This window comes from Osmerus eperlanus, chromosome 6 (assembly GCF_963692335.1).
Source record: "Osmerus eperlanus chromosome 6, fOsmEpe2.1, whole genome shotgun sequence".
Taxonomy (NCBI): domain Eukaryota; kingdom Metazoa; phylum Chordata; class Actinopteri; order Osmeriformes; family Osmeridae; genus Osmerus; species Osmerus eperlanus.
The window spans coordinates 12,552,722-12,576,982 of record NC_085023.1 but is presented as its reverse complement, the minus strand read 5'-3'; the positions used below and the strand labels follow the sequence as shown (position 1 = coordinate 12,576,982).

Here is a 24,261-nt window from a genome sequence, read left to right as displayed (position 1 = left end):
ATTTCATTTCAGCTGAGGCTCAAACAATTTTTACATAAGACGTATCTACCTAAATGCATGTTTGAAATACCTTTTGGTATTTAGTATAGGTATGGTCTTTATTGCGTGTACGTTTGCAAAAGAATGATACCATTTCTCAAATGTATTATGTCCAACACATCAAATGTCATCCGATGAAGATGCAATTTTAAACATCTTACTTTATGAACAAGAAGCAACAGCAAACTAAGAGGGGAATGTGGGGAATAACATAAAGGATTCAACAGGTCAGGAATCCCTCTTGTTCATGCAACGGGTGTCTGAATTAAAATGACCATTTACCAGGACTTGGGGTACCTTAGTTTGGAGGGAAAAAATATAGAGAAAAGCATCAATAGATAAAAGAATTTGCTTAACAGAAATATTCCTGACACTCTGATACATGTTCACATTGTGATGTTAACTGACATGAACTGATAAAATCATAGCACAATACTCACTGTAGAGCATAAAATAAAAGTAGAGCTATACCAATCACAGTGTCTTACGTTCTGTGTTGGGTGCTACTACCAACTATTACCTTGGTTTCCTTCCAAGCTAATTGGACCATTAGAAAACAAATATTGAATACATTTAGCATTGATTTGAAGGTTACTGACAAACAACCAATCAAGATTAGTTTGAAAGACAAAAATGCAACATATATGGAATGTAAAAAATGAGGGATGGTGCAGTAGTGACCTCATTGGCCTATGCTGCATTGTGGGCGGGATTTACCCTGGGTCATTGCCGCCCCCACATTTTCAGTGGGGCTGAAGCCATTCTGGGTTGTCCGAGAGCTGATGTCAACCATCTGGTGAAGGCGGAGTTTGCGGCAGTAGATTGATGCTGCCTCTGGCTCAAGGGCAATGATCAGCTGCTCTGGGTTTTCACGGGAGACCAGACCAGACTAGAGGAGAGCAGAATACAGGAAGTACATGTTTTTAGCTCTTCACACAATGTAGTTCATAATGACAGTAACGGAAGTAGGAAGAGCCCCCAGTGAACAATGTATAATGTCAGCCATTCCAAGACTAAAGGCGACCTACGATTTGAAGTGTGCTGGCCCACATGGTCGTAACTATGGAGAAATAACCTTTTGTTTCCCATTCACACTAATTACCCTTCATCATCACCACATGGCCGAAAGACAATATGCAGCTCAAAGGGAATCGTTCATTGAAAATATGATTACTGTAATAACAAGCATAAGTTATTGTCCTCCTAAATGACAAAATGAAAAATAGCCTGAGGAGAAGTGCAGAACTTTGGCCACGTCCCATCAACAGGAAATTACACCAGTAATAAATCACCTAATCCAAACATTTAAGTAAATCCCAAAAGCTGCTATATTACACAATTTTGACCACCACTATACTCGACTACTATGACATCTAATGCTTTTGTAGTGTGCTGGGCCGGTATCAGGAATGTCATGATGCTAGATGGCAGTTTGCGTTCTGCTGCTTTGCAGCCTATGAAGGGGCCCATCCCTTTCAGAGAGGCTGAGAATTCCTTCCTAGTCCCCAGTGAGATCCGTGACGTGTGACAGAGGAGGAGAGGGAAGTGGGTGGGGACAGTCCTCTCCTCCCTCATTCTTCCCTTTTATGAATATTAATGATCGCAGCCAGAGGATGCTGAGTCACTGCAGATGCGCACTTAACCCCCCCCCACCCACCCACACCCCACCTCCATGCTTCTATCCCCACTGCAGATATCAGATGATCCGAGTCGATAAAAGAGCCTTCTCTCCTCTGCGTCTCTCCCCTCTGTCCTCCATCATTCCACCTCTTCTCACATCCCTCCATCTCCCCTTCTCCACACCCCGCACACACATCTTTAATCTCCTTCGTGCGTCTTCCCTATTGTCTCTGTCCCCTCTCTCCCTCCGCTAATCTCCCTCTGTTCCAGCCCCTCCTTCTTGTTCCTTGCAGAGTGCGGTCTTTACCAGACGGCAGACTCACAGGCAGACAGCCACACCCATGTGACTCTCTCCTGCACATACTAATGCGCGGCCCCTCGCCCCCACGTGCACACAGGCTCGCCCGCCCGCACACACACACAGACGCCTCACAGACGCCCTGCCTCACAGACGCCCTGCCTCACAGACGCTCCTCGACGTGGGGGCACCACACCTATCGAGCCTGCGCTCTCTGACACGCATCAGCTACAGCCCGTCGTGGCTCTGTGGAGCAAAGAGCTCATCGTCACACTGCCACTTTAGCCATGTGGTGCCGTTGATAACAGCTTTCATCATGGGATTGCACTAACTGAGATGTTTTTGTTGTCGTATATGTATTCCTCTACGGTGCTAAATGTGCAGTCCTCGCTAATAACATCTTTGTCTTATTAAACAGCAAGCATTCTCTACCAGTCGAGTACAGATTTGCTGTCTTGGCACCGACACCCCTCTCCCTGTCCCCTACCGCTGTCTGTAGGTCAGTGTGACTCTGCCGAGGCACAGTCACACATCCATGCGTGTGCGTGTGTGTGTAAGGGAGCATGTGTGTGTAAGTGTGAGATTGTGCGTGGGTCTCGGTATTTGTATGTGCATGTTTCTGTGTGTGTGTGTGCTCGCGCACGTGTGTTGGCAGTGGGGGATGGAACACTTTTGGGCACTGCAGCTCCAGAACCTCCACTCCTCTCTCTCCTCTGCAATACATTACAGCAGCAGCAGCGGTGGCAGACAGGGCCGAAAACATAATCACGCCCAGTCATCACTAAATGCTCAGCACCTGCAGTACCTCAGACAAACAGCTGGGGGCTGAGCCTTCTGGGGAGCAGGTGAGGGGTGAAGACGGGGAGTTGCATCATGTCGAAGCTAAGGACACTTTAGTTGCGAAAGAAGCCTTTGAAATCAATGTTGAGAGAGGAAAGTAATGCCTTTCATAAAGCTATGGACGTGTTATGATGTAAAAGAGGACCTATGTCAAGTGTGTTTTGGTGTCTCTTTGTAAGTGTGCACTCCGTACTGGAATAGTGTACGTGTGCGTGTGAGTTTGTTTTCATGCTAATGCTGTGTGTATGTGTTTGAGTGTGCGTATGTGTCTGTCCGTCGCCTTTTACAGAGGCCATAGTACCTTGTAGGCAGCCTCTCTCATGAACTGCTTAGCTGGCATCTTCCAGATGGCTGGGACAGTGATGACCCATCTCACGTCGTTGTTGTCAAACTCTCCGCCCGACTGGTCACTCAACTCCTGCCGGGCACCAAATCCAACATGGCATTTAATCTCGACTCTCCTTAACCATCCCATTCTCCAATGGCACATTCTAGAATCTAGGCGCGAGTATCTAAACATTTGAAATACTACCTTTTGCCTCCTCCTGTATGCGTTGACAAGGTTAGCCCAATGGGAAATAAAACCATTGGCTACAATACTGTTATCAAAGATGTCCTCACGCTACCTTTAGGGCCTGCTCCTTGAAGAACGCCAGAGCGTACGCAAATATATCCAGAGCTTTTACTCTCTTCCCGTTGGCTGCATGGAGGTCTGTGTCAATGGAGAGATTCTGATTGGGGGGGGGAAAAAGAAAACAGAAATTAATTTAATCCTCATCTGCTGTACATGTCTTAATTACAACACCACACAGACATGGACTGATGATGAACAGCTATATTGCCCGGGCTGATGAGGTGCACCAGTCCATCCACATTATGTCTATGTATGCAGAAAGGGTGGGCTGAACCAAAAGTTGCTGGCAGTATTGGCTTTGGCAGAGAAGAAGGGGCAGAGGATTTCAAGTTTTCTGCAAAGTCAGCTTAGGGCAGCCAAGTTGCTCACCTAGCACAAGGACAGACGGTTGCAGAGTAATGAGGAAAATGTGTGTGTGTTTGTGTAATCCTCTGTGTTTGCTAGAAGACACTAGGGTTGACCTTAAGCCCTAAATAGGGTGTGTGTGGTGTGGAAGGGGCAGGTGTGTATCCAATGGGTGTGTAAAAAACGGTGTGTGTCCTTACTGCAGTGGTGTGAAGTTTCATTTTGAACTTCTCTAGGTAGAGCCATTGCTTGGACTCGATGGGGTCCAGGTCGTGATAGGTGTCACGTGCTGCATAGCCAAAACTGTGGAACTTCCTGTCTGGAGTTAGCAGGATGGTGGTAGGGGTCTTCTGATTGGACACACCTGGGTCACCGCCTTCCCAGCGTCTAGGAGTGACCAGCAATTCATATCATAAATCTGGTAACATTTCAGACAGTACAACTATGATTGGAACCAAATAATATATTAACTACAACTCCAAATTCATGCATTTGCAGATACTGTAGCATCAATATTCAGTGTCTATCTTGACACAGAATGTCCACACAGATCACTCAAGGTCAAACACGCACAATCCAACCTTCTTCACCAGTCCCTTGTTAGTCTTTTAATTATCATGGAAACATTTGTACAATGTATTGTTCACCTCTAGGCTAATTGTGCTAAATTTAAATGTAGGCAAATGAAGATTACTGTAACTAAAATTAGCCTGGGTTCCATCCCTGAGAGATGAGAATGATATGTGCATTATGGGATTGTGAAGCCATGTTACAGAGGGTGGCCTGCTGTGAGGAACCCATTTGGATATTTTTGGAAGTCACTATCGGGAAAATGGGGTAATCTGAATCATGACAAGATAATGTATTGCTTGTATCTATGCAAATAACATTTTCTCAAATAAACACACACGCATCTTGATCCTAGTTCACATTAATTGATCCAGAAGGCCAATGCTTGAATTAAAATTCAAAATTATTCTACAGAGGCTAAATGTGATTCAAGACATATTATCATCATCAGCCTCCCAAGAATGTGGTAAAGCAAAAATGGATGGCTTTGATTTATGCAGCTGCTATGCAAAGTAAAGTGTTACTGACTCACCTTGACCTGCGCTGATCAGTGAGGGGTTTTAAATTCTTCACATGAGTTCACTTAAATATGAACTAAAGAGAGTGAGAGGATTTAAATTTTGTATTTCCTTTCTCTGTGAGTCAAGGCAGTAAGACTACACTCTGGCTGGAAGGGCTTTGATGTAAAAAGCCTTGGGTCAACTATTTTAGTGGCCTAATGGGAGCTAATGCAAAATGTACCAAACTTCTGGAATTTGGAGTTCTGGGTTAAATGTCATTTTTACATTTTATCGTCGAAAAACCTGCGTGTGAGTCTTGAACGAAGATATTGCTATTTCTGAATAGCTGTTTACAACTCTGGTTGGGTTTTCAATAGTTGGAGAGTTTTGCTATGCAATTGGATTCCTGAACCAATGTGTGGGGCCCGCATCAGTGAGGACAGCTGGTGAATGCTAATGTCCATGTCTATAGAGAAGAGTGTCTGGCCGACATTCACTGTCAATGCACCCAGTACTTTCCGATGAGAGGATAAGTTTGACTCTAGGATGTGTTGAGCCGTAAAATCCAATCCAAAATAGAGTGAGTACCTCTAGCTTGGCGATATAGTCACTCCAAGGTGCTAGCATGGTGTCAATGATCTTGAAGAAATGTGTTGAACCACACAATATTAAAATGTACTTGTGCCTCAAAAGAAAAAGAAAATACTTTTTGTACTTTTGTAATTATCACAGGGCGATAAACTTAGATCGAAACAGTCATGTGAGCCAGTGCAATTAGTTGAGAGTCCATCTTTACAAATGTTTAAAAGTAAACAACTTTTATTTTTCGGTTTGAAGGTTCATATCAAATCTTTATGGGTGAACAATTACAAAGACTCCCTTGAAGCAAAGCCAAGTTGCTCAATCCATTTTGATATTCCAAGAAGTATTTGTTTGCGTAAGGATTTGGAAGGCAGATGGCTCAATCCAAAAGAAATAACCTCAGGGCTCCGAGGGCAATTTTGCTTGGAGGTCTGGTAGCAATAGTACAAATACCTTACTCAACTTGTATCTGATGGCTGAACTTCATAGCAACAGATGTCTGTTTCTTGGCAAATGAAAGTTCACAGTACCTGGATGAACCCTGTTTATTTCTTTCAAGACAGATGCTGGAAGCTTAAACTAGCACTTTATAAACACCTAAAGTATCTTTGTGTCAAGGTTAGTTGTTAGTTTGAGCATGTTATTTTAAAACAAAAGCATTTCAAATGATTAGCGATGGTGTGTATGAAGATTCCTACATCTTATTCATACATAAGTTGATGAAGAGAGAAGAGATTTTTAACGCTGACCTTGTATCAAGGGCTTTCAAAACAGACCCTTCACAAGAGATTGGTAATTATCACCCAACCAACTGGTTTGGCAAATAAAAACTCAACAACACTGCTATTTCAAAGTCATCGTCAAGATAGTGCCTCCCAGAAAAAAACATGCGACGGATATAACATAAACACCTGTCAGTCAGTAGGGAATGTTGAAGAGGTAAACGTTGGGGTGCCTGGTACGTGTGTCTGTGTGTGTGCCTGTGTATGTGTGTGTGAGACGACTTGTCCCATTATCTAAACACACCGAACTGCACTTTGGTTCATTTTACAAGCCGACCATTTTGAGGGTCACCCCCATGCTATACATTATTAACTGACAATCAACATCCCCTCAACTAACTTACCACTGAACCTAACCTCACCCAAGTCTATACCAACTTCAGTAGTTTGACTATCCTACAGTTATCAATAGGGGAATCTCCTAGTGGTGCCCAGATGAGTTCCCAAGGGTGATTGCACCCCAGAGCAGTGAACCAGTCAGTCCCATCACTGACGGGTCATTACACTGAGTGGTCCTGGGCCATTCGGACATGATAGATGCCAATGAAGCAGATAAATAGTCAGAGGGAGCTAACACAGTTTCTCTGATATTGAAATTAATTTATAGCTTTAAACGTCAGTCTGCGTGCATCCAATCAAAGGGAAGAATGCAGCACTTATTTGCATCTGTGTCTATTTAGCATCCTGTGGCACAGCTATTTCGATTTTGATGGAAGCAAACAATAAAACACTGTATCACCTCTGCATATTCACTCCTATATTTCCGTCGCCAACAACAGTATTGACAGAGGTCCTGCAACAGTATAGCCTGATCTGAGAGCACCGGCATCTCCCTCCCTCCTTTGAGTCTCTCACTCTGTTTGGACCAGTGACTGCAATGCAGCGTTGGCTCACCTCATGGTGTGAATACACTCTGGCTCGTTGGTGAAGGCATAAGCGTAGCCGCTGGATGTGGTGCCAAAGTCGATAGCAACCACCACCACGAAGGAGGGCCCTGTATGGGCATCTGGGTCTGTGTCATTTTGCTATGAGGGAGAGAACATGGGATAGACTGGTGAGAACATTGGTGATATTTAACTTTGAATGCTGGGCACTAGATTAATTAAACTACATAAGAAACATAGCCTTTTCCACTAAGCAATTGTAATTGGAACAAATCTGCTATCATTGTACAATTTTAAGCAATTACAACAGCACTGCATAAAGAGTGATACAAATTCAATCTGTAAAGTGTAAATAAAATCCAACTTCAAAAGCTGAAACCAAACCAATCTGAAAGAGAAATAACAACACAAGTCCACAGCATTACCTGAATGTGTGAGGGGGACAGCGGGGTGATGCCAGGGTCACCCATACTCTTGGCCGGAGACGGAGTTGCCATTGCATCTGAGGAGAGACAAAGAGAGATCACTCTTTAAGAAGTTCCACAAGCCAAGAGAAACTTCATTTCATACAGCAGCACCAAGAATTCTGAAAAAACAGTTAATTTTTAAAAATCAACAATCCAATTCCTAACAACTTTTATCACTCGTTGACAGCAATACGTCTGGCACACCTGCTTCTTAAACACTGACATTTCAATTCAATAAAGATTGAATCTGTCCATTTGGCAGCATCATCTTCTTTAGCTTGACTTAATAGCATGTGTGAAAAAGGTTCTCTGAAGATGCACAGTAATGCCATTCCCTAAACGTATCGTAAGTGCCTGGGGAGGATTGTTTCTCGACGGGATATCACGTTATATGTCTGTTTTTCCACGTTGATCGTTCTTTTCTGTCGTCAACCCCCACAGAGCGGATGAGTGGTCTGAAGACCCAAAATGTACTTTGCCAGGCAATTATGGTGCTGAATTACCAGACCACCTGTGGATAGACATTTTCTTCAACCCATCCCACACTATTCTAAAATGGCCCCTACAACCTTGACTTCTTATATCAAAAAAGAACAATAAAAAATCTAATCAGGAGTGGAGGAGTAAAATAATTTCTCTAGTGGTAAATGTGTTTCAGGACAGAGCAATTGAGCTATAAATGCTCATGTTGTTCAATGGTTGCGTCAGCATTTCTTTTAAAACATTTTGTTTACTAGGCAAATATGTTTGAAAATGAAAATTGTTAAGTGTAGGGTTTATTGACTTCCAGTTATTAAATGTCACTAAAAAGGTTTATCTGACAATTGATTTGTCTATGTTGGAGAACTTTTTCAGGAAGTTTTGTAAGGAAAGTACAAAATTATGTTGTAGAAGGACAAAGAAAAAAGAAGTGGAAGTAAATCAAGTGTTGGTTTTCGGTGGTTAGTAATATATTATACAAGACATCCGGCACACGGTCCTGCACACTGTGTACAACATATGACTCTGCAAGGTCAAACCTATAGATATGGCTTTGTGTTTTTGGTACAAGCTCAAAGGCTACTATAACGATGAATTGAAAACCTTTCACTTTTCATTTCATAATTCACTGCAAAGTAAACACAAATATATCACTTCAGGCTACATATGGATAGACAACGTCGTTGTCACAGTGTTGTCGTGTGGTCTAGGGGGTCAGATGGCTGAGCAGTTAGGGAATCGGGCTAGTAATCAGAAGGTTTTGGGTTCGACTCCCGGCCGTGGCACATAACGTTGTGTCCTTGGGCAAGGCACTTCACCCTACTTGCCTCGGGGGGAATGTCCCTGTACTTACTGTAAGTCGCTCTGGATAAGAGCGTCTGCTAAATGACTAAATGTAAAAGATCAATTTAAAGTTGACTCAAATTCACCATATTACTACTATATATCAACATTTTCAAACAGACAAAATATCTCTTAAGACCTCATCAAGTCCATGCATCCTGTCAGCATATTCAATTGTTATTGGAGCGCAAACAATTATAAGATCATTCAGCCACCGCAAACAGTACTTAGCGATCAAGCCAAAGATAGAGTATCCTGTTTCCTTGGCCCCTCCCTTTTCTCCCAATCAAATGGAGTGGTCCTGGAATGTTCTACTACACATTCTAACAGGAAGCAGCAGGGGTCAAACGCCACAGCTTCTCCACACAATTCTGATAGGCCTAACAGCAAAAAAATGTCTTGTGTCTTTTAAGGTTTGAAAAAGTTGGATTTATAAACCAGGCAGTAACAGCATTAGCCGACAGCCAGTATGTGTTTATCATGTAAAATGCCTACATGAACAAGTGAATGGAAGACAAGAATAAAAAGGCATCCAGATTCCCTTTAAAGACAGAATTTCCTCTCTTTTCTACAGAAGAAGCTATAACATCCTGTTCTCTTCACATTCCTGCTTTTCCCTAGACAGCTCTGAATGTGTAAGCTTCTCTGTGCAGATGTCAAGACATGGTTTAATACACTGGGAACGCAGACCTCAGGCTACAATGGTACAGTAGATTGATAACCACTTCAAAGACATAGAGTAACAAACCACCACCTGAGAATTATGAAAATAGTCAGAATATGAATAGTCCAGAAAGCTGCATTTATGGTGTGAACCACAGACACCCCATGGAAACAAAGTTCTACGGTAGAATGGAAATTCTATTAAATTTTGGACACAAAGGGTTCACCAGGTCTAAAGACAACAAAGTATTGGACTTTATTGAACATTCGACTGACATCATAAACACTTCTCTCTCTGTACGGTCATTACTTAAATCAGCAGAGTTAATTGGGTAAGACATTAGCATCACACCTGCTAAAAATGTATCAATACAGAGAAGATAACCACATGTACATTGTTAGCACATAATGGTTCCTGGCTAATCTTTCCTGATATTGAATGTGAACAGCAAGGATGGGACCCTATAACTGACTAGTGCCACTTACGTAAATGCCCTTATTCTGTGTCTAAGCATTCACTAAGCATCTCTCTAACTGCCTGGAAGGTCATTATAAAGCTGCTAATCAAGTTGAAGTCGAGGCCCGGAAACAGTTGAAACAAAAATGACAACACCTCTCACTAGACTTAAATTTCATTCCAAGCAGCTGGGCTCGCATCACCTTTTCAATGCAGACTCAAAAGCATGAGGATGAAATCAAATGGATGCCATACCACGTCCTTCACATTTTTCCCCGATTTTCATTCCTTAAAGGAAAACAAACTGCCACATTTTTTGTATGAGGATAGAGGGCATTTTAAGGAGATTGATTTTAATTTGTACGCGGGACAAAATTAACCAAATGTTTGACTTTCGTTGCTTTTAAAAAGAGTTGAAGCACTGTCGACAGCATGTCGATAATGTCGATAATGTATGGCATTAATTGACACCTACAAAGGCAAAGAGATGCCCTATTCAATTTACTGCCACAAATACTCAGTGGCACCACAAAATAAATCCCCATTCAAAGGGCCACATTCATGGAAGGGAAAGAGAAATGAGTTTGTGGCGGCTCTCTTTTGGAGTGAATGTCCCATTTCTTCCCCCATCAGAGGTTCCATTCATGCCAAGCTGCAGCACAGCGCGCAGTCAGATTGGGTCTGTAGGAGCGAGAAAGAGAGCCATAGAGGGAGAGAGACACACAGAGAGAGACAGAGACACACACACAGAGAGAGGCCACCTCTCTTCCCCTCCCTCTATCTCAACTGCATCCAGCTGGCCATCTGCCCAGGCACAGCACAGGGAAGCAGACTGACAACAGCTGAGGCCAGCCAATGGTTTCTAGCACCGTTCGAAGTGCGTACCCACAACACACGCATTTTCACTTCAAACACACACTCCCAAGGATGCACACACACAGGCGTACAACACTTGAGACAATTCTCCTGTAATGTACAGTACACACTATTGACATTATTCCAGGAATGCTAGAGGTGTTTCTCTTCTTCACAGATGAGTAGGGTGGGAGCTGTTCAAATGCAAAACAAGAATTTGGCATGACACTCCAGAGAAAATGTCAACACAGGCCTGTAGCTAGAATTTGTATTGTGTTAGTACCATGGGCATTAACTAAGCTATTAATTAAATATACAAGTATCCAAAAATACATAATAAAAATAACAAATAAAACTATTTACACTTAAAAAAGATCAAATGAATATAACACATGCATACAAATATTTACCAGCAAGGAAATAAGAAAGTCCATATACAGTCTAAGCAGATATTTCCAATAACACACCAGCTGAGAGTAAAAAGGCAGACACGCTGATAAAATACTACACCTAGCATTCCCTAATCTATAAACCTATATATCGGTGTCTGCAGTTTGCCGTCAAATGATATCCCCACTCTGGGAAATGTGCAGATCAGACAGAAATACAACTTCTGCAGAATTGAATGGAGAGTAACCCGATTACCACAGAACTACACTGCCTTCTATTAGATCAGCATAGTAATGCCTCACTGGTTGAAGATGCCACTGCAGATGGACAAAATCTACCTCTGTATCATTCAACTTATGAACAGTCGTACCCCTCGATTTGTGTGATCATCTGATTCGTCTGAAGTCAGCAGTACTTGTCATGTAGAGTTTAAATGAATTTACATTTAATAACACCTACTGTAGGCTGAGGATTTACAACTGTATGGTGCATGGCATGCTATTGTAAATAGTGATGAGTGAAGAAGAAGGACAGAAGCAACAGTGTGAAGGTAATTGAGTTGCATATGCAGAAGCCATAAGGTTTCCCCCCCGAGCCTGTGAAAGCCCTCCTGTGAGCGTGGGTGAGTCTCCTTGTGGCCTGGTATATCAGGTGTCCTCCTAGCTGAGGACACTGGGATGGAGGGCGTGTCTATGTGTATGTGATGGGGAGTAGACATCTGCTCAACTGCTGCGAAGTGAAATAAACGTCTCCCCGCTACAGGCAAGGCACCCCACTGGGTGGTTCAGAGGGAGGTCTCGGTCCAGATCCATGTGAAAATAAATTGGGAGGACATATTGACAGCACTGCATCAGCTACCTGTGTGGGGAGGGTTTGAAACAAGGCTATGATTGTGTCCCTGGGTCTCGGAGGTGGCTCTCCACTTTGGGCTCTGCCGTAAGAAGAGTGGCACACAAATGCACACTGTTTCCCCTGCTTTGTTGCGTTTGGAAAAATGGTCTTAGATATTTTTCTAATAATTTTCTAAAGGTTTCAGTGGCCAGTGTTGAAGCCAGAGGGCATGAATGTTATTTCCGAGTGCCTTTGTGACCCGTCGATAGTAATATTGAGAGAACTGGGGTAATGTATGTTTATGGGTTGGTATAGGGTGAATATGGTTCGGAAACTGCCTGTAAAACAGACCAAAATGATTTACATGTTTTGCTGAACTATATGAAGGGAGTCTTTCTTACCATATGAATGCATACTTTCAACACACCGAAACAGACATTCAGTACCAACTTTGAACTACATAGATAGACCCCAGTTTGTGGACCACTATGACTAGGAACAATGGTGAGAGAGGTTTGAAAGAAAGGAAGAGTAAGACAAGTTCCCTGGGAGGGCAGTGTGATTAGGTCACATTGGGGAAATTCCTCAAACCTCTCAAATGAACAATGGTCTTCCTTCCTGCCTGTCTACTCTATTCCCTGATACAAAAACAAAAACCTCACAAAAATAGTGTCTGATAGTAGACAATTCACTTTGACGCAAAGCAGATGTAAATAGATGCCATTGTTGTTATGAAAGATTCGCCGACACATTCAAAACCATTATTTGATGACTTTGAGTGTTCTTGCATTATAGAGTAGCTTAAGAAAGTGTTCAGACCCCTTCACTTTTAACACATTTTATTGTGTTTGTAAATGGCTTGAATTGCCATTTATGCCCATTACTGAAAAATCTCAAACTGAAATCTCTCATTTACATAAGTATTCAGACCCTTTCCTTTGGCACTCCAAATTGTAGTCAAAACCCTCCTGTTTGCTTTATTTATCCCTGAGATGTGTCTCAAATTAGATTGGAATCCAAGTATGGCTAATTGAACAGATGGGACATATTTTACAAACGCACACATAAGGTCCCACAATTCACACCGTGAATTAGAACAAGAACCAAGCAATGAAGTTCAAGTTCAACTGTCTGTAGACCTCTGTGATACAATTGTGGTGAGACATAGATCAGGTTGTGAGTATAAAACCATTTCTTAAGCTTTGAGTGTTCCCAGGAGCACAGTGGCCTCCATAATGAGTTGAACCACCAGGACTCTTACTAGATGTGGCCGTCCGGACAAACTGTGTAACCGGGCAAGAAGGGCCTTGGTCAGGGAGCAATTCAGCAGTCACCCGAAGAGAGATTCAGAAGTCCACTGCAGAGATAGGGAAACCTGCTGGAAAGACAACCATCTCAGCAGCACTCCATGAATCAGGCCTTTGTGGAGTGGCAAGACAGAAAGCACTCCTGAGTAAAAGGCAGGTGACAGTTCGCTCAGAGACAAATGGAATTTAAAGGACCGTTGAGAATGTGGAAAAAGATTCTCTGGTCTGATTGAACTCTTTGGGCAGCACCACAAGCACTATGTCTGGCGAACACCAGGCACTGCTCATCACCTGGCTAATATCATCCCTGCGGTGAAGCATGGAGGTGGCAGCGGCATGCTATAAAGGTGCTTCTCAGTGGCAGGCACAGGAAGATTGGTCAGGACAAATGCATCTAAATACATAGAGGTCCTTGAAGAAAACCTGCTCCAGAGTTCACACGACCTCCACCTGATACTCATACTAAAAAATAAAGCCACTGTATGTATGTGTGACATGATCATGTCCAATAAAACATTGTGTTACTAGGCCTACCTTTTTTCTTGCTGTCGACAATTTCAGTTGCAACTCATTAATTATTAAGGAAATTATTCAAATTGTTTGTTTTTTACTCCTGACTTTGGTGCTTTCCTTATTTAAAGATACTTTCATATATTTAAAACATTCAAAGCATGTTTTTAAGAGTATGGTCATTGCATTACCCAGTAAAACAGGGTCTTGCTTCCTCTCCCGTGCTTTTTGCAGCCCCTGATGTTTTTCAGGGCAGACACAGTTAAATAATTTACCAACCTACATTTCAGCTGAGATCCTTCACAGGCATTGTTGCATCATTCAGCAATGTGAAGTGTCTAACCACAACTAATTATAAAAGCTCTGATGTGAATGCATTATATCTACAGTATTGAGCACAAATCTTCAGTAGACACAAGGTACATACTGTCAACATGTCTTTGGCAGGTGGAAGACCTGGTGACTGTCAGCATCAGGATTAGAGTTGGAAAGGTACCGAAACTACAACCTACAAGAGTACCGGTAAACGAGCACAGCTTTTACATACCTTTACATACCTCATCATACCATGGTAACATCTGAAATCAATAATGATTAGGATTTTTGGGTGCTTATTACACGCATTTCTCTATTCATGTACATTCAAGTTTTAAAGTATTTTTTTCTTCTTAGAAAGACATCTTTGCACAGTGTTTTTAGAATTTATAGGACGAGCCTCAAGGGTAATCTAAGAAACTGCTGATGGTTGTCCACTGCTTTTAGTTTATTTCGCTCTGAAGCATGCAAGCTCCTACCTAAATCTGACAGCACGTGAGTAGCACCTTCTCATCCTGCCCCACCCACTCTCTCTACAGGAAGGGCACCTCCCCCTAAGAGTAAACATTGGCAACATCTATGACATGACATAATGCAGAGCAGGAACATTCTTTTCACGACTCAGTTTCACTCTTTTTTGGGGGTCTGTTGACAATAAAGATTGTTATTTTAAACTTGTGGAATTTACTTTAAATGGCTGCTTATTTGTGCCTGACCTTTTAGGACAACTGCACTGTTGACCGACAACTCCCTGTCTGGCACAAGGCTCAAACTCCACAAAACACAAACAATCCCACAGTAATTGAGTTCACCTCAAACTAAAATATTAATGACTAAGGTCTTAAATCATTGCTCCTGATGGTAAACCCCACCTGTTTTACCTCACCCTTCTGTCTCCAAAAAACACCTCCAACACGCTTTTCACATATGAATGCTAACCAAGTAAGGAAGTGAGAAGATTTGCTTAAATACACTTAAACAAATTAAAACAGCTAGCTATATAGTGTTAAAACACCAGTGTATTGTGGACTGCACTTGAAATGTAACACTCTGTGTTGTGCTGTTAGGACGTTCCTCATGAAGTAATCAAGTAGTAGTCACAGTATCAGTGCTATAGGAATCAGTAATAATGTACAATACAGTGCAGTGCACACCTCTGTGATTTGACCATATTTAGCACAAGCTAACCTTGTTTGAGCAAAAACAAAACAAGAATTCCTATGAACTCCCATCTTAAGTGTGATTTTTTCTTTTTTACATTAATTAACTATGCCTACTAAAAACCCAGTTAGGAGACAATATATTAGAATTACAATTATTATTCTACAGTAGTCAAGTACACTCTTAACTGCTTCTTCAGTTCCTCCACTCTTCATTGGACTCTTTAACAATAAACCCTTTTTTCAGAAACTGTTTAATTTTCTTTTAGTTGTTTGTATTAACCCTACATTCTCTTCACACGTGGACACAAACAAGCCCAAACATCACACATCAGTTGACTTCAGCCATGTTTGGGAGTGAAAAAAGACACTTGATGGAGAGTAGCAGGACATAGCTGAGGATGCCTGCCTGTACAGTGGGCCCTGCAACACAGCAGAGTACAATGAAAGCCTAAGAGTCCCAACCTCTTAAATATCCCTGTCGACATAGTAAATGGGAATTCCTAAGACTTGTGACAGTGACTTGACATACGGGTAATAACAAAGATTGTTTGCTTAAGCATAATATAACTACAATGTGACAGGTCTTGGTTTCTGGAAAGAAAACACAATGGGCCAAGAACATTTTTATTCTATCAAGTACAAAGAATGTTAGTCTTTGAGCATGCCTCCCTTTGTGTCTGTCTCTCCTCCCAAGCGCTGTTTTCAACATGTTGAACATATGGCTTAGAACACCACTCCCTTTGTTTCAACATTTACAGGGCTATATGACCCACGTTCAAACTCAGTGAAATCCCAAGACGCTGTCGTTGATTTTGGTCTTTCTAATCAATTATCTGGTGGTGGTGGGGGGAGGGGGGGGGGTTCTAAAAAGAAAAGAGGGATAGCACAACTATGCAGCTTACTATAGATCGTTAAATGATCTTTTTTAAAGCCTGTTGCAGGATGGTTGTTTCTATGTCAGCTCCATGGAAACAAGGACTCCAAACAAAGACAATACAATATTTCTCATGCCATGGTTATTATAACCACACTTAAGAGACACTTGAAGAATCAATCCTGGTAATGAGCTCTCATGGCAAGAAACACTCCTTATGACTCAAGGATTCAACTCAGCATTGTTGTAGTTGTCAGTTTGTTGTGTTCATGCTATTATAATGTCAAATATCACCACAGGATCAATAAAAGACTGACTAGCATCAATAAGGTGCCCTACACTGGTGACCACACCCTGGAATAGAGGCACTATTGTCCAGATATGCTGCACCAGCTCACATCTCTCTATGGATCGATTCTACAGTGACTAGGAGGGTGGACCTCTAAATCAGGGCTGTCAGCTTCTGTCCAGTTGTTATATCATGATTGGTGGGCTTGGGTTATGCAGTTGATAGAAACAGGCAGACCATTCCTATCCCTTCTTCAAATCGAGGCCTTAACAACTGGTTGGAAGCATTCCATCTGTGAACGATTAGGCAGAGCAGTCCCACTGCATTTGAGTAATCGATTCTCATGACTGTTCTTTAAATCCCAAAGTAAATCACTTTAAGTTTGTATTTTTCAACCTAGCTATGTAGCTTGCATTGAGTTTACAACGAGGATGTCAAAAGCTGAAACGTGCGGTTTCCTTCCATAGTGACATCAGTCTCCAGAGATCGGTTTTAGTTTGGGATCGCGCGAGGCCTTGTGCATGTCTCTATGGCCTCAAAATTAACAATGGGCTCTTTATCAGCATCCTCAAAGTGTCACCGTGGGAACGTGTAAGGCAAGCATGCATTAGAACTAAATACGACGGCACGATATCTCTGCATCATTTGTTTGAACAGACAAACATGTTTGAACAAACATGTCTCCAAACAAATGGTCAGCGTCACGACCATGATACTATTTTAGCATAGGCTACTGGCAACCGGGTGCTATCTCAGTTTATTGACAAATAACAGGTTTGCGCAACACCCTGAGATGAAGTGTGACTTTTGATGTCAACAGAATTGGCATGAGACACCCCCCCCCCCCCCCCCCCCCCCCCTCTTCTCAGCGAAACGTCTCAAGCGGGACACAAGAAAATGCAAGTCGTAGCTATAGGCTATAGACCAAACTTTGATCACCAGATTACTCTTTCTTCTTTAGTTGTCCTTTATGTGTTTTGGATTTCAACCATAGGAACACGGTCCACAACTACAACGCTACATCAGGCGTGCCTAATGTGCTGCTTTGAAGAAGAAAGAGACGCTCCTTTACGGGCTTGTAAAAATGTACCGTAATTCACGTTCATGATATAAATCAGAAACCTGACCTGACAGGGATGAAACAAGACCGTATGTGAAAATTGTTAATCTGCATGTGCATCATACAATCTTGTGTGTGGGGTTTGAAGTAGCCTCGTAGCCGAGAGACTAAGAAAGGAAAAACATAATGCCTCTTCACCTGGGATGGTGGTGAGGCTGAAGCTACGCAGAATTTTGCTGCATTGAGTCAGTTCTCCCATGATACTGATCATGTGACCAAACCATGCACCGTTATGAGGATATGCCGCGGTTACTTTTCTAAACACCCCAAAAATGTGGCACCAAGTCAATACGAACTAATAAACGATAGCATGAACAGTGATAAGCATATTGTATTCATACGACCATAGCTGTTGCTGTTGAGGTTCTACCTTGCCCACACACTGCGACAAATCAAGCCATCATCTCATAGCAATCTACTTTTCAAACCCCGAGTGCAAATTCTCATCAGTTACATTTCTAATGCTGGAATTTTGTGACGTAGACTACCTTAACTAACACACAACCAGTCTCAGTTTTAGAGACTGGTTGTGTGTGTTCAAGTGCATGCAGGTCGACATAATTGTTAGCCTTGAAAGAACCCCATGTACGAAACAGTAAAAGCATTTGCGCATTCTCACAACTGCAACTTCAACAACGTAACAATGATAGTTAATTGTAGATGTTCAAAGTAGCCTACGAGTAGGCTTAAAAGTGATTTTACCTGCTATTATGTTGTCTGTTGCCGACTCTTTCTCAGTCATCATATCCCGCTGTCTTATCTTTCCACGACCCTCCCTGACACAGCTAAAACATGCAATTTTCCCTGTTTATTTGGGAAACTGTCATTCAGAATAACATGTAAAAAACAAAAGCCCTCTACAGTACTTACTAGTATTAAAATCCCTTGCCTTTATATTAACTTATTTTCTATTGGCTCCAGATATAGGATACAGCTAAATCTCGTTTAAGGGGTGCAATGCGGGGTTGACCCATTCAGTCGAATTAAGCTTGTGTCGAGTTGGGCCGTTCCACACCTCCTTCAGAGAAAGGAAGCCTGGTACCTCAAGCTGCGACTTTCCGATTGTTAGGTAGCCCTCTGTCCCGCCCCGCCCCTCCCATCAACTCACACTGCTGTCTGGCCAAAAATGTTGCCCATTCCACAACTTAAGACAACCTACTGTCAACCTACTTTGATATTGTGTGATATTGTGTGATATTGTGTGATATTGTGTGATATTGTGTGATATTGTGTGATATTGTGTATATTGTGATATTGTGTGTTTTTACTGTTTGTATGGTTTTTAATCAATTGCTCCTCTAAGGACAAATAGTTCTGCTTGAGTCCTCATCTGGCAATCTGGGGTGCAGCTACCAACTAGTATTTTTCTATGAGTATTCATGTCAAATTATAAAAACCTCACCATAGCCTTTTTATTATATCCCATTACCAAATAATGATAGTTAATAGGTTTATAAAAAACTGAAAGAAGATTTTTTTTTAGATGTTTGCTTGCCTCCTTTTTCCTCTGGAAAGAAGAGACTGACTCACTTCTAAAATTCACCACTTTCCCGTACCAGACAGGAGCTGAGGGGTCAATCCAAAGGGACAATGAACATCCATTTTACCAAAAAAGGGGAAAATTATCCTACACTTTCAGGGGTCTAAATTCAGACACCTTGGCAACTGCTGATTGACCAGTATAGACCATCTCCTTACCCCATCTAGTGGTCACTTTCCTTGTGACCTTCTCGAAAACATCAGACCTTCTAAAAAAAAAACTTCTAAAAAGCTATTAGCAATGAGAGGTTATTACTCTATGCCAGCCATTTGGTGAAAATAAAAAAAATATTTTATTATACCAATTTGAAATAGTTTTTGTAATCCACGACCACTCTTGATAATTGTTAAATTAGCAAGTGGGAATTTGCCACAGGATAATGGGACCAAGACATGGTTCCATTTTAGTCCTTTCAGAAAGTAGGTTTAGACCCATAAACATACTAGATGGCAATATGGATCTACAATGTGAACAAATGGCATCCATCTTTGTCAAGATAGAATGGAATGAAGGAATTAAGTCAAATACCCGAGAGACACAACACATGGTTTTCTATTATGTTTAAACTCAACTAAAAGTAAGTAATACATGTGTAAAAAAATTCCAATCCAAAAATAACAATATAAACTATGTCATCCAACCATCTGTCCTCTGTTATCACCTCCTCCTCCTGGTTAAATAAAGGTTATAATAATAATAATAACCATGTGGTGCTTCAGACATCTGGGAGTTTAGATCTTAAAGCACAACTATCTAGAATGGGGTCTGCTTAGACTGTACTTCTTAGTAAACCAGGCGCACAGTCTGGTCATCTGAGAATGATTGTCTCTCATTTCTTACATGTCACAACCAGGGCCGGTCCTTCCTAGGCGACATAGGCAGCCGCCTAGGGCGGCATGAAGAGGGGGGAGGCATTTTCCGCATCCATTAATTAACCCTCCCGCACTACCAGCAATGAAAAAAATTGTGAAGCATACATTGTTGAAAACCAAATAAGTGCCAAAGGGAAGAACCATAAGAGCATGCAGTTAAACAAGTTACAATTGAACAACATGAAACTCCCCACAAGAGTGCAAGAGTGTACCTGTAGAAAAAACAGTCAACAGGCCTGACACTTTACCTCCCCAGGAGACCTGGTAGGATCTTCCCGACAGGTAGGATGAGATTCACTGAAGTGCAGTGCCAGTGATGCCCATCTCAGAAAGTCTGGCCAGCAGGATTTGATGGTTAACCGTATCAAACGCTGCAGAAAGGTCCAGCAGAATGATGACGGATGACCTCAAAGCCGCTCTGGCAGACTAGAGGGCAGTGGTGACTGACAGGAGGGCAGTTTCTGTGGAGTGGCCAGTCTTGAAGCCCGATTGGTTGGGGTCAAGCAGCTTGTTCTGAGAGAGGAAGTTTGAAAGTTGGTTAGATACAGCGCGTTCAATTGTTTTAGAAAAGAAGGGTAGTAGTGATACCGGTCTGTAGTTCTGGAGAACATCTCCTGTTCAGAACATCCAATGGCTGTGTCCATGGATGAATCTGAAACATCCTTTCTTTCTTTTCAGTTAACACTTATCACAGTGGCTGTCTTTGAAGTCTCTTAGCCTGAGACAGACAGGGACCTTGACACTGTTAGTCTTTCAAAATATCTGTAACTTCTTCTCCTTTCACTCTCAAAATATCTTGAAAATCCCCTCCCCAGCCTGTTGAATTTGACAATGAGTTAGGCTTCTACCTTTAAATTTAACAAGACCCTCTTTTGGCATCATTGTTATCTTCCAGTCAGACTGCATGGCATGAAGTTCCCAATTCTTCAGTGTGTTAACCTTCCAGTGTGTGGTGGGCAGCACAAATCAGGAAATGTTCTCTGTCTGGGGATACGGACTGAAGCATGTGGCTCTTCTGCATCAGTATGTTTATCTGTCACAGCCTTTACAAGGGATAACTCTTCTATTCATTTTCTCTCTCTCTGGTTTTTGGACAGCTTACACTGCAGCCCCTCAACCCTCTTCAGTAAATCTTCTAACAATAACAGTCTGTTCAAGAACTGGGGCCTAATGTAGTTTAGATTCTCAAGAGCACATGTGAGTTCATGTCATCAAAATGTTATAGGTCAAGCTTGCTTTAATCTCAAAAAGTGTTATATGTGTTTATGTACTAGATAGTACCCTAAATCATTCCTGCTATAAATAAGATAATTCCTTGGCTTTACTAAAAACTAAAGTTGTACAATTTATTTTTCCCCCATGATGCAATGTCATTGGAGGTTGAACTTATCAACCCCCCCACCCCCCTACAACTCAACAGTGTAGTGTGGATTCATGTCCGTCTGCATTCTGTAGAGGAATGGCATTGCATACAACTCCTCACTATAAAGCTAAATGCTCCCACGTCAGGGTGTGTAAGTGTTTTTGTCATTTGAAATTGAATCTCTCTGTATGTGTACAAATTAGAATGGGTTAAGTTTCCAATGAGTAGCTCGACAGCCGGGCACTCTGCAAAGTTTATATTTCACAGGTGTCCTTTTTAAAATCCAGGGCTCTCAAGTCTCACGCATTTCACCTATTTCTCACGCTCTCACGCAACACCTTGTATTTCTCATGCATTTCAACCATTTCTCATGCTCAGAAATAAGGGATAACTTGTCCCACTATATACAATAAATGGACGAGAACAGGCATACTGAGATGATAGTTTCCTCGAGTTATACAGAGTAATATCTCACGCCAACATCACCACCATTTTATGACCTGCATAAGTGACTAGAATAGATAATGTGAAGGTTGAACAAGTACTTCAGAAATGACAGAGAATCTCAATTGTGATCTGAGAAATATACCAAAGCTACTGAGAAGAACTGTCATCACAAGCTGCATCACAGGCACTGCACTATCTATAATTCCAGGAATTTACATTTAGTCATTTAGCAGACGCTCTTATCCAGAGCGTGTGTGTGTGCCACCAGTTTTATGACAGGCACTGAGCACTATCTGTAGTTCAAGTAATCTGTATTTGTGTGTTTCACTGGCATCTTAATCACCGACTGCATCATGGGCACTGTGCACTAGTAAATAACAATAACAGATATCTAAAAACAAAACAATACCTCCATGAAACATCACCACATGAGGGCGCCAGAGGCTCAGATGTCACCCTTTAGCAATAGGCTCAAGTTTCTAGAGTTGTATTAAAATACCAGTCAGTCCCACTCACCCATAAGTCCCAATGAACCGATTCCTTTTTTTTCATATATTCTCTACCCAATGGAAAAGCACAAATATGCATACTGTCTTTTTTCTTCACCCCATAGATGGGGTGGTGGAAACATTCTCACTCCTTATATCTTTATATACTCCCACACTGCATTTTGACTGATCTTCATTAATCATCAATTTATCTAATGGTTTCTGTTCTCAAATTAGGGATGTCTGTAGATACGTTAATCTCAAAATAGCCCACATCCAGACCTTTTTAATACCCAAATCAGAGTCTGATTAAAATAAAACAACTTCTTCCCCCCAGTTTACCTCCTTGGACTTGTTTCAAGAAGAGGGTGATGGCTCAGAAACATAAGATCCAGACAGACAAGTTTAAATACCTCCCTAACAGATTGGAGTATTTAGGATATTCCTATAAGTAGAGCTTTAAGGCCAAAGTGCTGATACCAAGCTAAAGTGGGACACTGTCCCTTGGGGGTGGGGGGGGCTGTATGGGAGCAAGGGGGGTGGGAGGGGAATAGTGCACTCATCTTTCGGCTAAAGTGTAAATGACGACACCATTGTAAGATCTAGAAACCATAATAAACATGTTCATCTGTGATGTAGCCAACGGAACCTTCGGTGTTCTGTGCATTAGGTTACATGCAAGAAGGCTGCGACTATATCCAGGCTGAATGAGGAACCCAACGTTCGGATCTCGGCAAAAAACAAATAGCAACACATAGTTATTTATTGAAATATTGCCCTGCTCCAAATATTACAATGTGACAGAGTGACGTCTGTGGTTGGACCTCACTCTGGTTACAGGCCTGGCCAGGCTCAAAGGTCAAGTTGCAGCTAAGCTGACATTCGTCATTGTTTTAACTACCTGTGTCTAATTATTATCATTTATTCATGAATTATGTACATTTATGTCAATGTTGACAGTGTTGCACAGTCCTAACAAGTACTTACTGTACATTAAATTGTCTCTGCATTTTAGTTTTTTTTACTTACTATTGACAAATCAGTAAAGTTTGTATTTTGAAGGTGTAATCATCATGCAAAATCCAATATCAATTGATATAAGTATGAATTTATAACTGTAATTATGATAGGTGGTGGACAATCCATTCATGTGTTTGTGTGCTTTGATGAAGTTTACTGCACTATCATGTCTGCTGAAGGAGTGTTTGTGTATGATAACAATTGATCCATTTTCCCCTCTGAGACTGAGTGATGGAAAGAAACTGATTTGCTACAGTTTGAATACCATGTTGTCTGAATGAGAATATCCTTCACTGTTTACATACTGTATGTAAGCTTATAGTCACTCTACATATTGAATGAAAAAGGCTGTCAGGAGCCTGTCTACATATTTTTCAATAATTCTTCTACTTCTTCTCTCTTCTACTAAATCATATTTTTACATTTAAGGGTAAATGCAATAAAGAGGCTCTTCCTTTTTTCGTAATATCCTAGCCAAACCCTTGAAGTGTAGCTCATTTTAGAACCACACAACCTTGAGAGTTTCTATCAGTTTTAGAATCCCATGTTACTATTCAAACTGCCTTTAGAGCTACAAGTCCTCAGTAATACACAAGCGTATTCCATCCAGTTCATTTCTCCAGTAGTCTCCAGCAGGCTTGATAAAAAAGGGTAAGCTTCTTGAGCTGCCACAATATAAACGTGAAGACTCGCAACGTCAGTGTCACAGTGTCAGTGTCAGTGAAATACAAAGTGACTCCTGTCTACGTACCTTCCTATGATATGTCTGCAATGATGCAATTGTGCTGTTTGTTTGTTTTACATAGCATGGTGTCACAACAATTCCTTATAGTATGTCTAGATCAGGCCTGCGGTGCATGAAAATGTAACACA

General features: G+C 41.6%; 1 protein-coding gene across 2 annotated transcripts in view; it reads right to left on the bottom strand.

Moving 5' to 3' along the window:
- hspa12a (heat shock protein 12A) overlaps window positions 1-18,720 on the bottom strand; it is a 31,210-nt gene extending 12,490 nt beyond the window's left edge. For both annotated transcript variants that reach the window (XM_062463556.1, XM_062463557.1), the window contains exons 1-7: window positions 18,361-18,720; window positions 7,520-7,596; window positions 7,105-7,235; window positions 3,977-4,163; window positions 3,424-3,528; window positions 3,099-3,215; window positions 757-928 (exon numbers count right to left, since the gene is read on the bottom strand). In XM_062463556.1, coding sequence (XP_062319540.1) covers window positions 757-928; window positions 3,099-3,215; window positions 3,424-3,528; window positions 3,977-4,163; window positions 7,105-7,235; window positions 7,520-7,596; window positions 18,361-18,403 — 832 coding nt within the window. In that variant the 5' untranslated portion in view covers window positions 18,404-18,720. The remainder of the gene's footprint in view (window positions 1-756; window positions 929-3,098; window positions 3,216-3,423; window positions 3,529-3,976; window positions 4,164-7,104; window positions 7,236-7,519; window positions 7,597-18,360) is intronic.
- Between the last annotated feature and the right edge of the window lie 5,541 nt (window positions 18,721-24,261).